At 37.5% G+C, this 16,683-nt stretch overlaps 1 protein-coding gene across 7 annotated transcripts in view; it reads left to right on the top strand.

Annotated features, from left to right (window-relative positions):
• The window catches only part of CPED1 (cadherin like and PC-esterase domain containing 1), a 328,209-nt gene that overhangs the window by 61,730 nt on the left and 249,796 nt on the right, over positions 1-16,683 (top strand). For 6 of the 7 annotated variants that reach the window (XR_011566295.1, XM_070788065.1, XM_070788061.1 and 3 more), the window contains one exon: positions 16,439-16,545. Coding sequence is in view for 6 of the 7 variants with exons in the window: in XM_070788065.1 (XP_070644166.1) it covers positions 16,439-16,545 (107 nt within the window). In the remaining variant the exon portion in view is untranslated. Of the gene's footprint in view, positions 1-16,210; positions 16,270-16,438; positions 16,546-16,683 lie in introns of all 7 variants that reach the window. The other variant, XM_070788067.1, reaches the window with a different exon arrangement.

A 16,683-nucleotide genomic window follows, 5' to 3' on the forward strand; every position in this document is an offset into this window, starting at 1 on the left:
AAAGCATCAATTCTTCGGTGCTTAGCCTTCTTCACAGTCCAACTCTCACATCCATACATGACCACAGGAAAAACCATAGCCTTGACTAAACGGACCTTTGTTGGCAAAGTAATGACTCTGCTTTTGAATATGCTATATAGGTTGGTCATAACTTTCCTGCCAAGGAGTAAGCGTCTTTTAATTTCATGGCTGCAGTCATCATCTGCAGTGATTTTGGAACCCCCCAAAATAAAGTCTGACACTGTTTCCACTGTTTCCCCATCTGTTTCCCATGAAGTGATGGGACCGGATGCCATGATCTTAGTTTCTGAATGTTGAGCTTTAAGCCGACTTTTTCACTCTCCACTTTCACCTTCATCAAGAGGCTTTTTAGTTCCTCTTCACTTTCTGCCATAAGGGTGGTGTCATCTGCATATCTGAGGTTATTGATATTTCTCCCGGCAATCTTGATTCCAGCTTGTGTGTCTTCCAGCCCAGCGTTTCTCATGATGTACTCTGCATATAAGTTAAATAAACAGGGTGACAATATACAGCCTTGACGAACTCCTTTTCCTATTTGGAACCAGTCTGTTGTTCCATGTCCAGTTCTAACTGTTGCTTCCTGACCTGCATACAAATTTCTCAAGAGGCAGATCAGGTGGTCTGGTATTCCCATCTCTTTCAGAATTGTCCACAGTTTATTGTCATCCACACAGTCAAAGGCTTTGGCATAGTCAATAAAGCAGAAATAGATGTTTTTCTGGAACTCTCTTGCTTTTTCCATGATCCAGCAGATGTTGGCAATTTGATCTCTGGTTCCTCTGCCTTTTCTAAAACCAGCTTGAACATCAGGAGGTTCACGGTTCACATACTGCTGAAGCCTGGCTTGGAGAATTTCAAGCATTACTTTACTAGCATGTGAGATGAGTGCAATTGTGCAGTAGTCTGAGCATTCTCTGGCATTGCCTTTCTTTGGGATTGGAATGAAAACTGACCTGTTCCAGTCCTGTGGCCACTGCTGAGTTTTCCAAATTTGCTGGCATATTGAGTGCAGCACTTTCACAGCATCATCTTTTAGGATTTGGAATAGCTCAACTGGAATTCTATCACCTCCACTAGCTTTGTTCGTAGTGATGCTTTCTAGGCCCACTTGACTTCACATTCCAAGATGTCTGGCTCTAGGTCAGTGATTACATCATCATGATTATCTGGGTCGTGAAGATTTTTTTTGTACAGTTCTTCTGTGTATTCTCGCCATCTCTTCTTAGTATCTTCTGCTTCTGTTAGGTCCCTACCATTTCTGTCCTTTATCAAGGCCATCTTTGCATGAAATGTTCCCTTGATATCTCTGATTTTCTTGACGAGATCTCTAGTCTTTCCCATTCTGTTGTTTTCCTCTATTTATTTGCATTGATAGCTGAAGAAGGCTTTCTTATCTCTTCTTGCTATTCTTTGGAACTCTGTATTCACATGGTTGTATCTTTCCTTTTCTCCTTTGCTTTTCGCTTCTCTTCTTTTCACAGATATTTGTAAGGCCTCCCCAGACAGCCATTTTGCTTTTTTGCATTTCTTTTCCATGGGGATGGTCTTGATCCCTGTCTCCTGTACAATGTCATGAACCTCATTCCATAGCTCATCAGGCACTCTATCTATCAGATGTAGGCCCTTAAATCTATTTCTCTATTTCTCACTTCCACTGTATAATCATAAGGGACTTGATTTAGGTCATATCTGAATAGTCTAGTGGTTTTCCCTACTTTCTTCAATTTAAGTCTGAATTTGGCAATAAGGAGTTCATGGTCTGAGCCACAGTCAGCTCCTGGTCTTGTTTTTGCTGACTGTATAGAGCGTCTCCATCTTTGGCTGCAAATAATATAATCAATCTGATTTCAGTGTTGACCATCTGGTGATGTCCATGTATAGAGTCTTCTCTTGTGTTGTTGGAAGAGGGTGTTTGTTATGACCAGTGCATTTTCTTGGCAAAACTCTATTAGTCTTAGCCCTGCTTCATTCCGTATTCCAAGGCCAAATTTGCCTGTTACTTCAGGTGTTTTTTGACTTCCTACTTTTGCATTCCAGTCCCCTATAATGAAAAGGACATTTTTGGGGGGTGTTAGTTCTAAAAGGTCTTGTATGTCTTCATAGAACCATTCAACTTCAGCTTCTTCAGTGTTACTGGTTGGGGCATAGACTTGGATTAGATGTGATATTGAATGGTTTGCCTTGGAAATGAACAGAGATCATTCTGTCATTTGTGAGATTGCATCCAAGTACTGCATTTTGGACTCTTTTGTTGACCATGATGGCTACTCCATTTCTTCTGAGGGATTCCTGCCCACAGTAGTAGATATAATGGTCATCTGAGTTAAATTCACCCATTCCAGTCTATTTCAGTTTGCTGATTCCTAGGATGTCGACATGGGCAAAATATCAAAACTGTGCTTCCTCCTGCCACATTCCTCTACAAAATTATGACTCATATTTTAACTTTCATTGACAGTGCTATTTCTCCATGGATCTTTAGTATTAGATGTTATCACATTTTTTAATCTGGTGAAGTTAAAAATGTCACATCATTTAAATTTTTTAATAGGGAAGGAAGTTTTACTTATATATTAATTTAAAACAATTTCTATTTTTAAATGCCGTCTTTTTAAATTTAATTTTTTATTTTCAAATCTTTTTTTATATAAAGGATATGAATAAGCAGTTTGTATTTTCACATCCAGATGGTAAAATAAAGATGAAAAGATATGAAATTCACAAAAAGTTACAGAAAGACCATTTAAAGTATAGCATATCACTTTACAGTCACAGGACTGGCAAATTTTAAGTTTGGTAATATCACCTACTGCTGGTGGATATTCCAAGGAAAGCTTTCATACACTGAGTGTAGAAATGAGAAATATTGTAGTCTTTTTTTTTGGAAAGCAATCTGGAACATCTATAACAGTTAAAATACTTATAATTTTTAAGCCAGTAATATTATTCTTGGGAATCTATATGATAGAAGTTAAAGCATCAGAAGGTAATAGATTAAAATTAACAATGTCAAAGAAAAAGAAGATGCTTCAAATAAGGATAATCAAAATGAGGGAAATGAGATTACAATTTTTTAGTAATAAATAATTAGAAAAATAGGAAATTATGTGTGAAGAATCTTTGGAGGGGTGGAGAAGTAATGTTATAGAGGAAAATTCTGATTTTTCAGAATTCTATTAAAATATGTGGAAAAAAATATGCTTCTCAGATGCATAGGAACAATACACTTTAAAAGTACTTGGCATAGTTTCATATTGGCTTAAATGTTCTTCATCTCATAGATGACACAATTATTAGCCCCAGGAGACACTTCTGATACCCCTTTGGCTCCTGGGAACAGGGCCAATTTTACAAAAATCGTGAAGTGGATGAAATGTGTTTTAGCCAATAGTCCTGTCTACCCTTACCGAGGCCCTTCTTACCTGAAGCACCCATTTTAGGGCCCCACAGGGTGGCCTACCTGTCAGGTTACAGCTACCACATGGGACTCATTGCTGCTCACTCACGACAAGTACCTTTCTTCATCGGCAGTTTCAGGGCTCAAAGATGTCTCATATTTTAGCAAATGCACTTGTACTGCCAATGAGAGAAAGCTGCAGATCCCAGTTCTAGATAATGCGTATGAATTTTAACTGAGGCCTCATATTGATGAGGTCCTCTCTTGCTTTAGATCAAAACCAGCAATGAGTGGGTATCTGGTGAGTTAACATACATTCCTCCTATGGTATGAAGGCCTGTTAATGAAACATGAAGGAGTGACAGAGTTGAGAGAGATTATTTTATGTGTTTTCTAAAAGACTCTTCTATCACTCTAATCAGAAGCCCTGAATAATAAGCTGCAAGACTTATTATCACTGAGACCTCAAATTTATCTGCCCGTATCTTACCTCCTACCCACCTGTCTATTCATTTAACCACAAATGCTTATGTAAAGCTTATCAAGTACTAGGCACTGTTCTAAGCATGTTACCAATATTAACTCATTAAATTTTCATAATATCCCACCAGTACTGGTATTATTATTTCTAGGAGGTCTGAGTTTTATTCTTCACATCTGCTTTTTGGAATGACCTTGAATAAGCGCATTAGATTACCTATTGCTTAGTTTGAAAATAGAAGATAAGACTTGCTTCATAAATATCTCATGGAAATATTATGATTGTTTTAAGTAAATCCTCAAAGATTATTGAAAATAATGCTTTATGAATAAGAGCTGTGCAACCTTAAAATGCTTGTGTCATTAAGTAATAAGCCATTGATAGAACTGATTCTTTTTCTCATACTGCTGCTGCTGCTAAGTCGCTTCAGTCATGTCTGACTCTGTGCGACCCCAGAGACGGCAGCCCAACAGGCTCCCCCGTCCCTGGGATTCTCCAGGCAAGAACACTGGAGTGGGTTGCCATTTCCTTCTCCAATGCATGAAGTGGAAAGTGAAAGGGAAGTCGCTCAGTCGTGTCCGACTCTTAGCAACCCCATGGACTGCAGCCTACCAGGCTCCTCCGTCTGTGGGATTTTCCAGGCAAGAGTACTGGAGTGGGGTGCCATTGCCTTCTCCGTTTCTCATACTAGTGAACTATATTTTCTCAAGCCTTAGTTCTCATCTGTGCTGAATTAGTGTGGAATTATTCTTAGAATAAAATTTTAAATCAGTGACTCCCACCTCCCTCTCAGATTGCTCACAGTTCCCAGTGCGTTATTATACAGTGTCAAATTAGATATGATTAGGTTTTATTCACTGCATTTGAAAGAAATCATTGAAAATGACTTCTAATAAAACAGGAAGAAGGAATAATATTTGGTTAAATGAAGTGGCACCTCAGTAATGATACACTAAAACCTCCTGCACCGTACTGTGGAATTCGGTGTAAGGAGTGTCTATCAGAAACTCATGTCAAGTACTCAAGTAATAAAAGAACCCAGTTTAAAGTGTCACTCTCATAACAAGGATTATGACCAGGACATCATAGCCAGGCATCAGAATATCTTAATATTGACACTAAACATGGTTTATGTAATGCAAGGTTATTTATGTAAAACTCTAAAATTGGTGTGGCTGGAGAGAGAGCATTATGAAGGTAAGACCTTTCTAGGAACTACAGGGCAGAGGTGTAGGTGTATATGTGTTTCTCAGACTCATTTGTGTGTATGATCACCTGGGGACATTGTTATTCACAAATTTGATTTGGTGAGGTCTAACTTGAGGACTGAAATTTTTCATTTCTAACACGCTTTCAGTATATGAAAATGTTACAGATCCAGGGGCTTCCCTGGTGGCTCAGCTGTAAAGAATCCGGCTGCAATGCAAAAGCCTCAGGAGAAACGGGTTCCATCCCTAGGCCGGGAAGTTCCCCTGGAGGGCATGGCAACCCACTCCAGTATTCTAGCCTGGAGAACCCCATGGACAGTGGAGCCTGGTGGGCTACAGTCCATGGGATCGCAAAGAGTTGGACACGACTGAAGAGACTTAGCGAGCACGCACATACACATACACACACACACACACAAATTGAGGACTAAAATCTTTCATTTCTAACAGGCTTTCAGTATATGAAAATGTTACAGATCCAAAGACCATTTTTGAGTAGAAAGACCTCCATATTTAACTGTAATGTAAGATACAATCTACCTGCAATGCAGTAGACTTGGGTTCTATTCCTGGATTGGGAAGATCCTCTGGAGGAGGAAATGGCAACCCACTCCAGTATTCTTGCCTGGAGAATCCCTTGAACAGAAGAGCCTGGTGGGCTACAGTCCATGGGGTCACAAAGAGTAGGGCATGATTTAGCGACTAAACCAAGATACAATAGAAGTAGTATGAATAAAAGAAATAAAACGTTCTGAGAGAATAGTAAAGGAAGTGACCCATCCTGAATGTGGGGATCAAGATGTCACAAGTGGAATACTAGGTATGTGACAATGATTTCTCAAGCAGATTTTGGAGGCAAGAGCATTCACCAGAATGAACTCTAGGCAAGGGCACACAGGTCTACAAGTGTATGGAGTCTCAGACACCAATAAGGGTCCATGTGGCTAAGAGGAAGTGGGGGTTGGGGTGCTGCTTTGAGGGAAAGGTCTAGAGGACTAGGTGGGAGCTGGTGTGAAGGATCTCCCTTGCCTTGCTAAAGAATTTGATCTGTATTGTGCTGGTGATGATAAGATCCTCTGTTTTCAGAGGATAATCATGGCCCTAGGGAAGGAAGATGGATTAGTGAAGGGAAAAGAATTAGAAGCAGGGCCAGTAATTAGGAGGCTTTGCAGAGATGTGAAATCTTAGAGTCTGTGATAGGATTTGAAAAAGTCAGGGAATATTTAAGAAATTCTAATTAGACTGAATGGGAATTGGAAATCGATGGCAAGTGGAATGGGAGACTAGTCCAAGTTGAAGATGACGTAATGCTTTCCAGCTTGAGGGAGAGAAGGTGGCTACACCTTTGATGGTAACAAAAGTGGAAGGACTGACAGGTTTTTTTGGCAGATTATAGGTTCTGATGCATTCAGCAGGGCATCTGTTGTAGGAAGTAACTGGAAATCTGAAACATAAGAAAAGTTGAGAAATGTAAATTTGAGAATCAGTGGCAGGGAAGCTATATAGCTAAAGCAATGAATGTAAATAAAAGCAACCAAGGAGTTTGGGTTTAGAGAAAAATGGTAACAAGTGAAAAGAAAGACTAAAAATTTGGGGAGCTGCATGTATTGAAAGTGAAGTCGCTCAGTCGTGTCCTACTCTTTGTGACCCGTGGACTGTAGCCCACCAAGCTCCTCCATCCATGGGATTCTCCAGGCAAAAATACTGGAGTGGGTTGCCATTTCCTTCTCCAACATGTATTGAGGAGGGTCTCAAACCTTGAACTTGATATGTTTCTCAGCCCTTTGTATTTTAAATACCATTTGAATTATTATCAGAGAATCCATCTTGGAGAGAGTACTTATTTTTCACTTTCTGCATTGTAGTGCAGATTGGTTTTGTAATACAACATTTTTAGTATAAAATTTGTGCTCAGTCGTGCTTGACTCTTTGTGACCCCATGGACTGCGGCCCACCAAGGCTCCTCTGTCTATGGGATTTCCCAGGCAAGAGTACTGGAGTGGGTTGCCATTTCCTCCTCTAGGGGATCTTCCCAATCCAGGGATCGAACCAGTGTCTCTTACATCTCCTGCACTGGCAGACATACTCTTTACCACTAGCACCACCTGGGCTACATATAAAATACTTAATGAGATATATAATTAATATGTGTCTAGCTACAGCCACATATACTTAACGGTCATCATCTTATTTTCTCTGGAGAATATATTTATTCTGACTTAAAAACAAAACAAAATAAAACAAAAAGCTAAAGTCCATACTTCATTCAGATTTTTAAACTTTTTTTACCTAATGTCCTTTTTCTGTTCCAAAATCCCATCCAAGATATATTGCATTTAGTCGTTCTGTTTCCTTAGGCTTCTCTTGGCTGTGACTGTTTCTCAGACTTTCTTTCTTTTTGATGACCTTGGCAGTTTTGAGAAGAATCAGTCAGATGTTTTCGATGTCCATCAATTGGGATATGCCTGGGTGTTTTTCTGATTAGTCTGGGGTTATGGTTTGGGGGAGTAAGACCACAAAGATAAAGCATCATTCCTCTCTTATCGTATCAAGGGAATGGTATGGACTGTACACATTACTTCTCACTGTCGATATGAACCTTAATCACCTAACTGGGGTAGTGTTTGTCAAGTTTTTTCCACTGCAAATTATTTTTTTATTCCCCCTTTCTATACGAGACTCTTTGGAAGGGTGTTCTTGTGCACAACTCAAGCTGAAGGACTAGAAAGTTGTGATCTACCTCCTTGAGTTTGTAGTAGCTATGGAAATTATTCGGTGTTTTTCCATGCCAAAGATTTGTCTCTTCCTCCTCATTTGTTTATTTATTCAATAATTTGTTTATATCCATATGGACTAGTGGATATTTATTTTATACTTTGGGTTATAATCCAATATTACTTTACTTATTTTTTTTCTAAAATTGTGCCAGTTTTGACCACTGGCTCCCATGCCTCTTTAATATACCTCCATCATTGCTTTTGTTTATTTATTTGCTTGTTTGGTTTTGAGCTTTTTTTCATTTTCTGGAACTATGGTGTCCTAGACTCATCTTGTATACTTAACTTCTCCGGCCCTTGAATCAGCCATGTCTCCGAAGACCCCTGGTTTCTTCTTATTGGAGAATGGTATTAGAAACTGATACCTGGGTGAGAGGTACAGTCTGATTTTTAAATTGCTGCAGAGTTCATTTCTTTTAAAGTTGCCTAAGTTGGTGAGAATTCCAGACTTTCAGAAATTTGGTAAAATGCAATAATAAGACTTTTCTCACAGGCAAACAATAGTCTTTAAAGCAGTAAAACTTTAAACACACAGACACACACATCTAACCAGTTATACTTCAATAGAAGACTGCAAAAGTGGCATGAATATCTTTATAAAAATAAAATCACTTAAAAAAACTTGTGGAAGGAAACTTCAGCAAGCCTTCTAAAGTAAACATTTCTCAGGCTTATTTCATATGAATAAACAAATCTATTTTTTTTCATGCTCTTCTTAATGAAAAGTTTCTTTAGAGCAGGAGTCTTTTAACTTTTGCAAAAGTTTAAAATGTTGCCTTTTTGAGCTAGTGAGTAGGTGAATAGAAGAATTTCAGGAGCTCAAAAAACTCTTCTCAGAAACAATCTCCAAACCTCTCTTAGGGCAGAAAGTGGATAGACATTAGGATGGGAAAATTTTATCTCTAGTGTGGATTTAGAACATCAAGGGAGAGAATGGTTTAGAATTTCTCTCTGGTGAAACACAAAAGTTTTCATCATCAACTCTTTAAAGGATAAGGAGCCAGAGGCATAACAAGCAAAAATCCATGACCAGACTCTTAGGGCAAGAAACCAGACTTAATTAGATTTTGAGACCATGTTATATAATACATTGAAAATCTCAAGTTTCAATATAATGATTGCTTTTAAAATAAATTCTGAAAATTGAAATATAAAATCCAATAAACATCTAGTAAGTGTCTACTATAATCAGTGTTAGATACAACAACTTGAATGTTTGTTGTCTTTAAAGTAAAGCCATGAATTATGAGAGCTGTGTTACTGTTCTGTAGATCCATCATATTAGGAATACAGTTAAGGGAACTAGTTAATGCAAGTTGACTCAGGAACGGCTGTTTCATACTCAAACAATCTTGTGGTAGAATCAAACATAGAGCCCAATTTATTATCAATAAGTTAATAAGTATTCATGAATATAAACTACTAATTCTGGTAAAGGAAGGATACAGAGAAAGGAAGACTTTTATGTGGTAAGAATCTTATTTACCATCTGAGCCACCCTGAGCGACTGAATATGAATAAGACTCTTAAGAAAAGGGTATAAAATTGGAACAGTGAATATATGAAATGTCCTCATGTTATGTTATAGAGGAATACATAATACATATAATATATAAATATAATACACAATAATATATAAATGAACATTATATATCATTTAATAATTGTTATATAATAAAGGAATATTATGTATTTTTAAATCATTGTTATATTATGAAGGAATGTTATCTATTATTTTAAAATTAAGCTTTTTTAGTATTTCACATGGAAATAACAGATTTTAGGGCATCATGCTTTTGTATTCTTAAGGAATATGATAGTATTAATAGAATAAATGAGACTTGGTTTTAAGGCTATGTATCTTAAGAGTTCCTAGACAAGTTTATTTTCCAAGTCATATTTTATAAGTCTTTTCTGCTTCAATATAGTGTATGTGTTCACAGAAAAGTTTCTAATAAGTAAAGCACTTGAAATTTTTTATTACTTTTCATAATTGATACTATAATTCTTTAAATGCAATGAATAGCTACCTTTGTTCTTCTTATGTACTTCTCTCCATCCTTACTAAGAAATGTATCTTTATATCCTTTTTTAAAAACTACTCTAATATTTTTCTTATTATTCATCCATTTTTAATTTTTACAAAAATATTTCAATATCCTAGGATATGAATTTTAGTTATTGATTTAACAACTGATCACATTCAGTTGGTCATTCATTTACATGTTTAGCAAACAGGTAGCAAATACTTGTTAACTTCCAGCCACTGTTATAGATACTAAGAATACAGCAGTGAATAAAATAGACCCAGTTCAACCCTCAAGAAGCTCACATTCAAATGGGGAGAGACAGACAATAAACAAATAGATAAGAAATATATAATATGTTGGATGATGATAGATATTATGGAGAAAAATAAAGCAGGAGTAGATTTGTCATTCCTTGAGAATAAACAGCACCTGTAGGAATGATGCTATCTCAGAGCTCTCTGTTGTTCTCTGGATTGAATTACTGATCCAGCAGACTTTATCAATGAGGAGGTCATTTGAGAGCCAGGAAACGATTGTTTGCTTTACATGGCAGCCTGCCTGTGAGAAACTGGAAATATTCTAAAGGCAGCCTCACTCCTTAGGGCAGATGCTTGATTAAAACAAAAATGAGAACAAAAACCTTCAAAAATAGCTCTTATTTTTATATTGAGACATTAGGTTGTTCCAGAGAACAGCTTAGAGAAGGATAAAAACTCAATCAGCGCCACCATATTATGTCTGAATGAATACATCTGGAACCTGATGTCGCCTTCTAAAATTATCTATGGAGTTTCATTGCTTCCAGAGTCAATGCTGTGGAGGCATGATAATGAACAATAGTGTTCCATAGTTTTGGGAAAGAATCCTGTAGATTTTTCATTTTTTTGTAATTTTGAGATGGAGAATGAACATCCACATCCTGTTTTCCTAGAACCATGTCCTGTGATCTCTCTTAGGGGCTTGGCCAGCCTGATCTCAGAGCTAGCCCTGCTCTGGTTTATTTGTGACAGAAAAGGGAAAGAAATTATTACAACCATCAAAACATCTGAGAAACTTCTAGAGATTTCTTTTCAAAAGTAGGTGGAAACCCAGTTAATATTTATCGTTCCCCAGTCCATTTGCAGTTGGGAGAGATCTTTTATACATTAGTATTTCTGTTACTTCAGTTATCACTGGTATCACTAATAATGTGTTAGGGTGCTATTGCTGGGTGAGGTTCTAGGAATAGCTGAGTTATAGTCTTTTTTTTCCTCCATGATCCCAAATGAAAAATACCAATATCTGAGAAAACACCAAAGCTAAATAGTTCCTCTTTGTTCCTCCTTTTGTAAAGTATATATAATAATTGTTTCTACTCCACAGTGTTGTTCGAAGTTCTGCATAAGTTAATACATAAAAGGCGTTAAAAGCTAGATATCTTTCTTGCCTTCCAGTTTTTTTTTTTTTTGGAAACAATAATGATGTAATGATCACAAACATGGTTTCTGGAGCTAGACTTCCTATATTCAAATTCTCTTCCCACCCTGAACTAGATGGCTGACCTTGGGCAAGTTATTTAACCTTTCTATGCTTTGGCCACCTCATGCAAATTGTTGACTTATTGGAAAAGACTCTGATGCTGGGCAGGAAGAAAAGGGGACGACAGAGGATATGAGATGACTGGATGGCATCACCGACTCGATGGATGTGAGTTTGAGTGAACTCCGGGAGTTGGTGATGGATAAGGAGGCCTGGTGTGCTGCGATTCATGGGGTCGCAAAGAGTCGGACACAACTGAGTGAATGAACTGACTGACTGATGCTGAAAAAAGAAAAAATATATATACCTAGCAGGGTATTGTGTAGAATAAATTAATTAATGCAAATACTTGGAACAGTACCTGGTATACTATAAGTACTCAAGGACTATTTGCTGTTGATTCATTATCACTACTATTGCTGTTCTTCCTTATTTATGGTGTGGCCTTGGCGTTTGATTAGGCTGAGTCACATAAAAGTCATCTTTCCCTGTGCCAGGAAAACCTAAGAAGCCATCATCCAAATTGGCCAGGACCTGCTTTGCCCGTTTTTTCCTCAATCCAAATCTTTTTTTTTTTTTTAATTACTTTTTATCAGAGTATAGTTGCTTTACAATGCTGTGTTAGTTTCTGCATACAGCAACAATTCAAATCTGACTTCTCAGCTCTTAAACTAATGTCAACATTCGGGGGGCAGAAGAAACACATCAAGTAAGACCAACACCAAAAATACTTGCCTCAGTGTCTAGAAAGAGCCTATCTTGGGCCACTTATAACTGTGGCAACAGCCCAAGACACACTGAATGTGGAGAGAATCCAAAAAGAGTGTGAACAAGAAAGAAATGAAGGAAGGTCCACCTAGGAGTGGGACCTGGCCCACTTTAACAATCCAACTGAAAAGACATATGGGAAAAAGATGGCTTTGGGGCAGTCTTGATTTGTTTTTTCCCCAGGCTTCTCGGAGAAAGAAGACTCTAAGAGGCCACACTTAAGCCCCTGCCAACTTTAGCATGAACAACCAAATGTCTTTGGAATTGAAGTGACCTTACTCAACCTTGTGGAAAAGCTTGGCCAAAAATGGAAATCAAAGGGTATGTTCAGACATCCTTTAAAGACCAACTGAACAAATAGCAACTTGCCTACAGTCATCTCAACAAAACCCATTTACTAATGAACAAGCCTAATTCATTCAAAGCTGGAACATCAACTTGCTCAAAGAACGATTCATGGAAAACTGACACACCAGTGTTTTACACCAGCCAGTTCTAAGGACTATTTGCTACTACTAAAGGCAAAAAGCCCAGGCAGAGGTGGGACCAGGCAGGACTACTATAGACAACCACAGAAAATGTGGGAAGCTGCCCTCAACTGTCAGTGGCTGCCTTGTGGGATATGAACCCAAAACGTCTATGTTTTCAAGTGAAAGCTGAAATCTGGATTTTTATGTGACTTGTGCTGACACTTGCATTTTGGCAAGTGCTTAAAATTAAAACCAAAACAAACACGGTGCAGGCCAAACACACCCCATATGTGGCTGGTACTCCCCTTGTGCCTCTGCAGTCTCTGCTGTCCACGTGGGCATTGTCCACTAAACACTCATACTTCTAGTCTTGTTGAGGCATAGATTTGTATCCAAGATGCTCCAAGGCTGACTTCTGAATGTGATTTATTTCACTACTGAGTGTGATTTGCTCTCTGCCCAGATTCTAGATTTCAGCATGGCTTTGGGGTATTTTTCTAAAACCAAGCTTGAATACATAGCACCACTCATGAAACAAATAATGCCTTTTCTTTAAAAAAGGGCTGTAGGAGTCAGGGAGAGGAGCAGACTTGAAGAGACTAAGAAATGAAGAGAAGGTGAACAGGTCTACTTTAACTAGAAAATTTAACTAGGAAATAGAGGTAGAGTAACAATAAAATAACAATAGAAATTTTGAGTGGAAACAATCAGCATTTTTTCAGATCATGGTGGCAAGAATTAAGCAAGAACCATATGAAGAGATCACTTAAAGTTTTGAGTTATAGTTTCCTTCATTTTAAGAGGAAATTGATGTACTATAAAGTGGCTTTGAAATATTAACTTTTATTTTTAAATGCTAATTAAATATTTTTGAGAGACGAGGGGTAGTGTTATGAATGTCAAGAAATTGTGTGATGCTTCATGAATTAGCCTAAATTCCTTTTGATGTTTAGATCCCTTACAGATTGCTAAGGGCAGTGACTGTCTGCCCTTTTGTTTTGCTATTGACTTTCATATTTCTAGTAGTGTTTGGCTCAGAGGAGGTTCTTAGTAAATTGAATGCTTTGAACTATTTAAATGAGTCTCCAGTTTCAAACATTTATGACTTAAATATATATTTCTATCAACTCTAGAAATTGTGTGTATGCCTTGGGTAGTGAAGAGGGGCATGCTTCAGACTTAGAGGAATACAAAACATACTCTGATTTTAACACCCAAACAGTATAGTCCATAATATGAAATTCTCCCCTCTCTGCATATTCTTATCTTTTTAAAATATTTAGTTGTGTGTATTATGACAGCAGGTTTCTTCTAGTGTTTTAGTTTCTTGGGCTAGAAGTAATAGCAAATGAAAATAGTCTCTGTGTTTTCCCTGTTGAATCCATATTAAATGGTTTTGGCTGAAAATGCCAGATGCACGTTTAAAATAAAATATTGGGATCATCATAGAGTATTAGGTTTTGACTACGGGAATCTATTTGTAGTTTCCTTCAAAGTGAGGATGCATGAGACAGGGGAGTCCCTTGACATCTGAGGCCTGATGGCTATTACTGGATGAGATTTCTCCCAGCTCCCCATCACCAGCATCATTTCTCCTTGGTCTGTTGAACTACTGTGCTATCCTCCAGCATCTTGAGATGCATCAAGCAAGCAGAAAAGCTCTAGGATGAAAGCTCAGATGTTAACTTGAGTTCAGTTGTCTGGATCCTTTGGTTGGGCAGAGAGGTTTCCCATCTAGCAACAGGGCAACTATAGACCAAATAACTCAGACCGCACAGGACCTGTCAAATGGAAAAGGACTTGAGTAGTGAACCGGAGAAGGCAATGGCACCCCACTCCAGTACTCTTGCCTGGAAAATCCATGGACTGAGGAGCCTGGTAAGCTGCAGTCCATGGGGTCGCGAAGAGTCAGACATGACTGAGCGACTTCACTTTCACTTTTCTCTTTCATTCACTGGAGAAAGAAATGGCCATCCACTCCAGTATTCTTGCCTGGAGAATCCCAGGGACGGTGGAGCCTGGTGGGCTGCCGTCGATGGGGTCGCACAGAGTCGGAGACGACTGAAGCGACTTAGCAGCAGCGGCAGCAGTGAACAATGAAATTTCATTCCTAATCATCATAGATCATTATTCCTCATCAACCTTTTTTTCCCCTATATGGCTCTTCTTTGAAAGCATTAGGCTATCAAGTGTGAAATTCTAGGACATTTTTAAGATGGCCTTGAATATTTCCTAGCTTTTTGAAGCTACTAACAATGCAGGAAGTGACTTGTGAGGTCTGGCATAAATACTAACAAATACTAAATGTTACTTGAAGGATCATTTATCTTAGGATTGATCAACAAAAGATGCCATGTGTACAGAAATTGCCTCATTTTCTCAACTGGATTTCCATCTAAAATGGAGAAATTTCCCAAGTAGTACCAATTCTTTTGAGTATTACTTAAGGTTCTTTTTATGGGTTTTTTGTGTGGTTTTTTTTGAGATAGATATTTCTATATTGTCTCTGAAGTAATGTGTTTACTACTCCTGTCATTAGCTACTTATTCATTCATCATTCATTCATATAAAAAATGTTTCTAAGCATCAATTATATGCAGGGGTATGCTGACACAAATTTATGTAAATAGATCAAAAAAGAATAAGGGAAAATAAACCCATCTAGCCACATAAATGTTAATTTTTAAAAGTTTAAGCATTATGCAAGAATGTATTCTGCAGAGATTATTTTGGCAAGTAACTATGATTTACTGGCAAAGAACTTTGTTCTTGGTGAAATATCTAAAATATCATTTGCTTTAGTCTATGTTATACTCTGTATTTTAAAGTCAGCTTTGCTGACTGTAACTAGAACATACATTTGTCTTTGAAAAAAACCTGTCTTAAATTTTTCATCGAATTTTATTTCCTACTTAGCCCAACTTTTTCTTTGTAAAAAAAATCATCAAAGTATTTTTGGGGGCTTCCCTGATGACTCAGTGGTAAAGAATCTATCTGCTTCCAGTGCAGGAGACATAGGTTCAATCCCGGCTCTGGGAAGATTCCTCATACTGCAGAGCAACTAAGCTCATAAACCGCAACTACTGAGCCTGTGCTCTAGAGCCTGGAAGCCACGACTGCTGAGCCCATGTGCTGCAACTACTGAAGCCTACATGCCCCAGAGCCTGTGCCCGACAAGAGAAGTCACAGCAATGAGAAGCCAGCACACTACGACTAGAGAGTAGCCCCCACTTGCTGCAACTAGAGAAAAGCTCACACAGCAATGAAGACCCAGCACAGCCAAAAATAAAATAAACAAATACATAAAATTATAAAAAAGTAGAAAACAATCTTTAAAAAAAATTTTTTAAGACGTATGAAAATTAATGGTAATACAGAGGCCCAGAACAAAATATTCAGTGTTTTGGCTTCTTGTTATTTGATTTACAACTCCTTCATCTCTTAAAAATACTTTATAAGCTTCTTTCTTTCCAATTTCCAATTGAGACTTTATAAATTTATAAAATTAGTGACTTGAAACATTCTAATTTTGTCTTTTAGAGGAATTTCTTGATATAACTTCAGATCATTGGATTTTCCCTAAGATACAATATGAAAATGTAAGCTCTGCTTAATCAGAAAAGTTGAATTTTAGTTACTTTGAATATTGTCTTTTGAGTATATTCAGAATCATTGTTACTTGTGTTTACATTCTTTAATCTGAAGACGTAAATGGTGCCTTTACAAATCTGATAAAGTGTTTGTTTTTCCATACTCTTTTGCTATTAGGTGATTTGGACTCTTGGGATCTGCTTATTTGCCTGTCTTCTAAGACACCTGGTGGAAAACCCTGCATATCAAAGGAAGACATGTGCCAGTTAAATTTACATCAAAAGGTAAACATTCTTTTTCAAAAAGTGAACAAATCTTATCAGACCTATAGGTATTTTTTTGAGTTTCCTATGACCATATTTACTTATTTTAAATTTAATGTTTTTCCTTTTTATTTATCACAGTATAATTGCTTTACAATG

The sequence above is a fragment of the Bos indicus genome, chromosome 4 (genome assembly GCF_029378745.1).
Source record: "Bos indicus isolate NIAB-ARS_2022 breed Sahiwal x Tharparkar chromosome 4, NIAB-ARS_B.indTharparkar_mat_pri_1.0, whole genome shotgun sequence".
NCBI lineage: Eukaryota > Metazoa > Chordata > Mammalia > Artiodactyla > Bovidae > Bos > Bos indicus.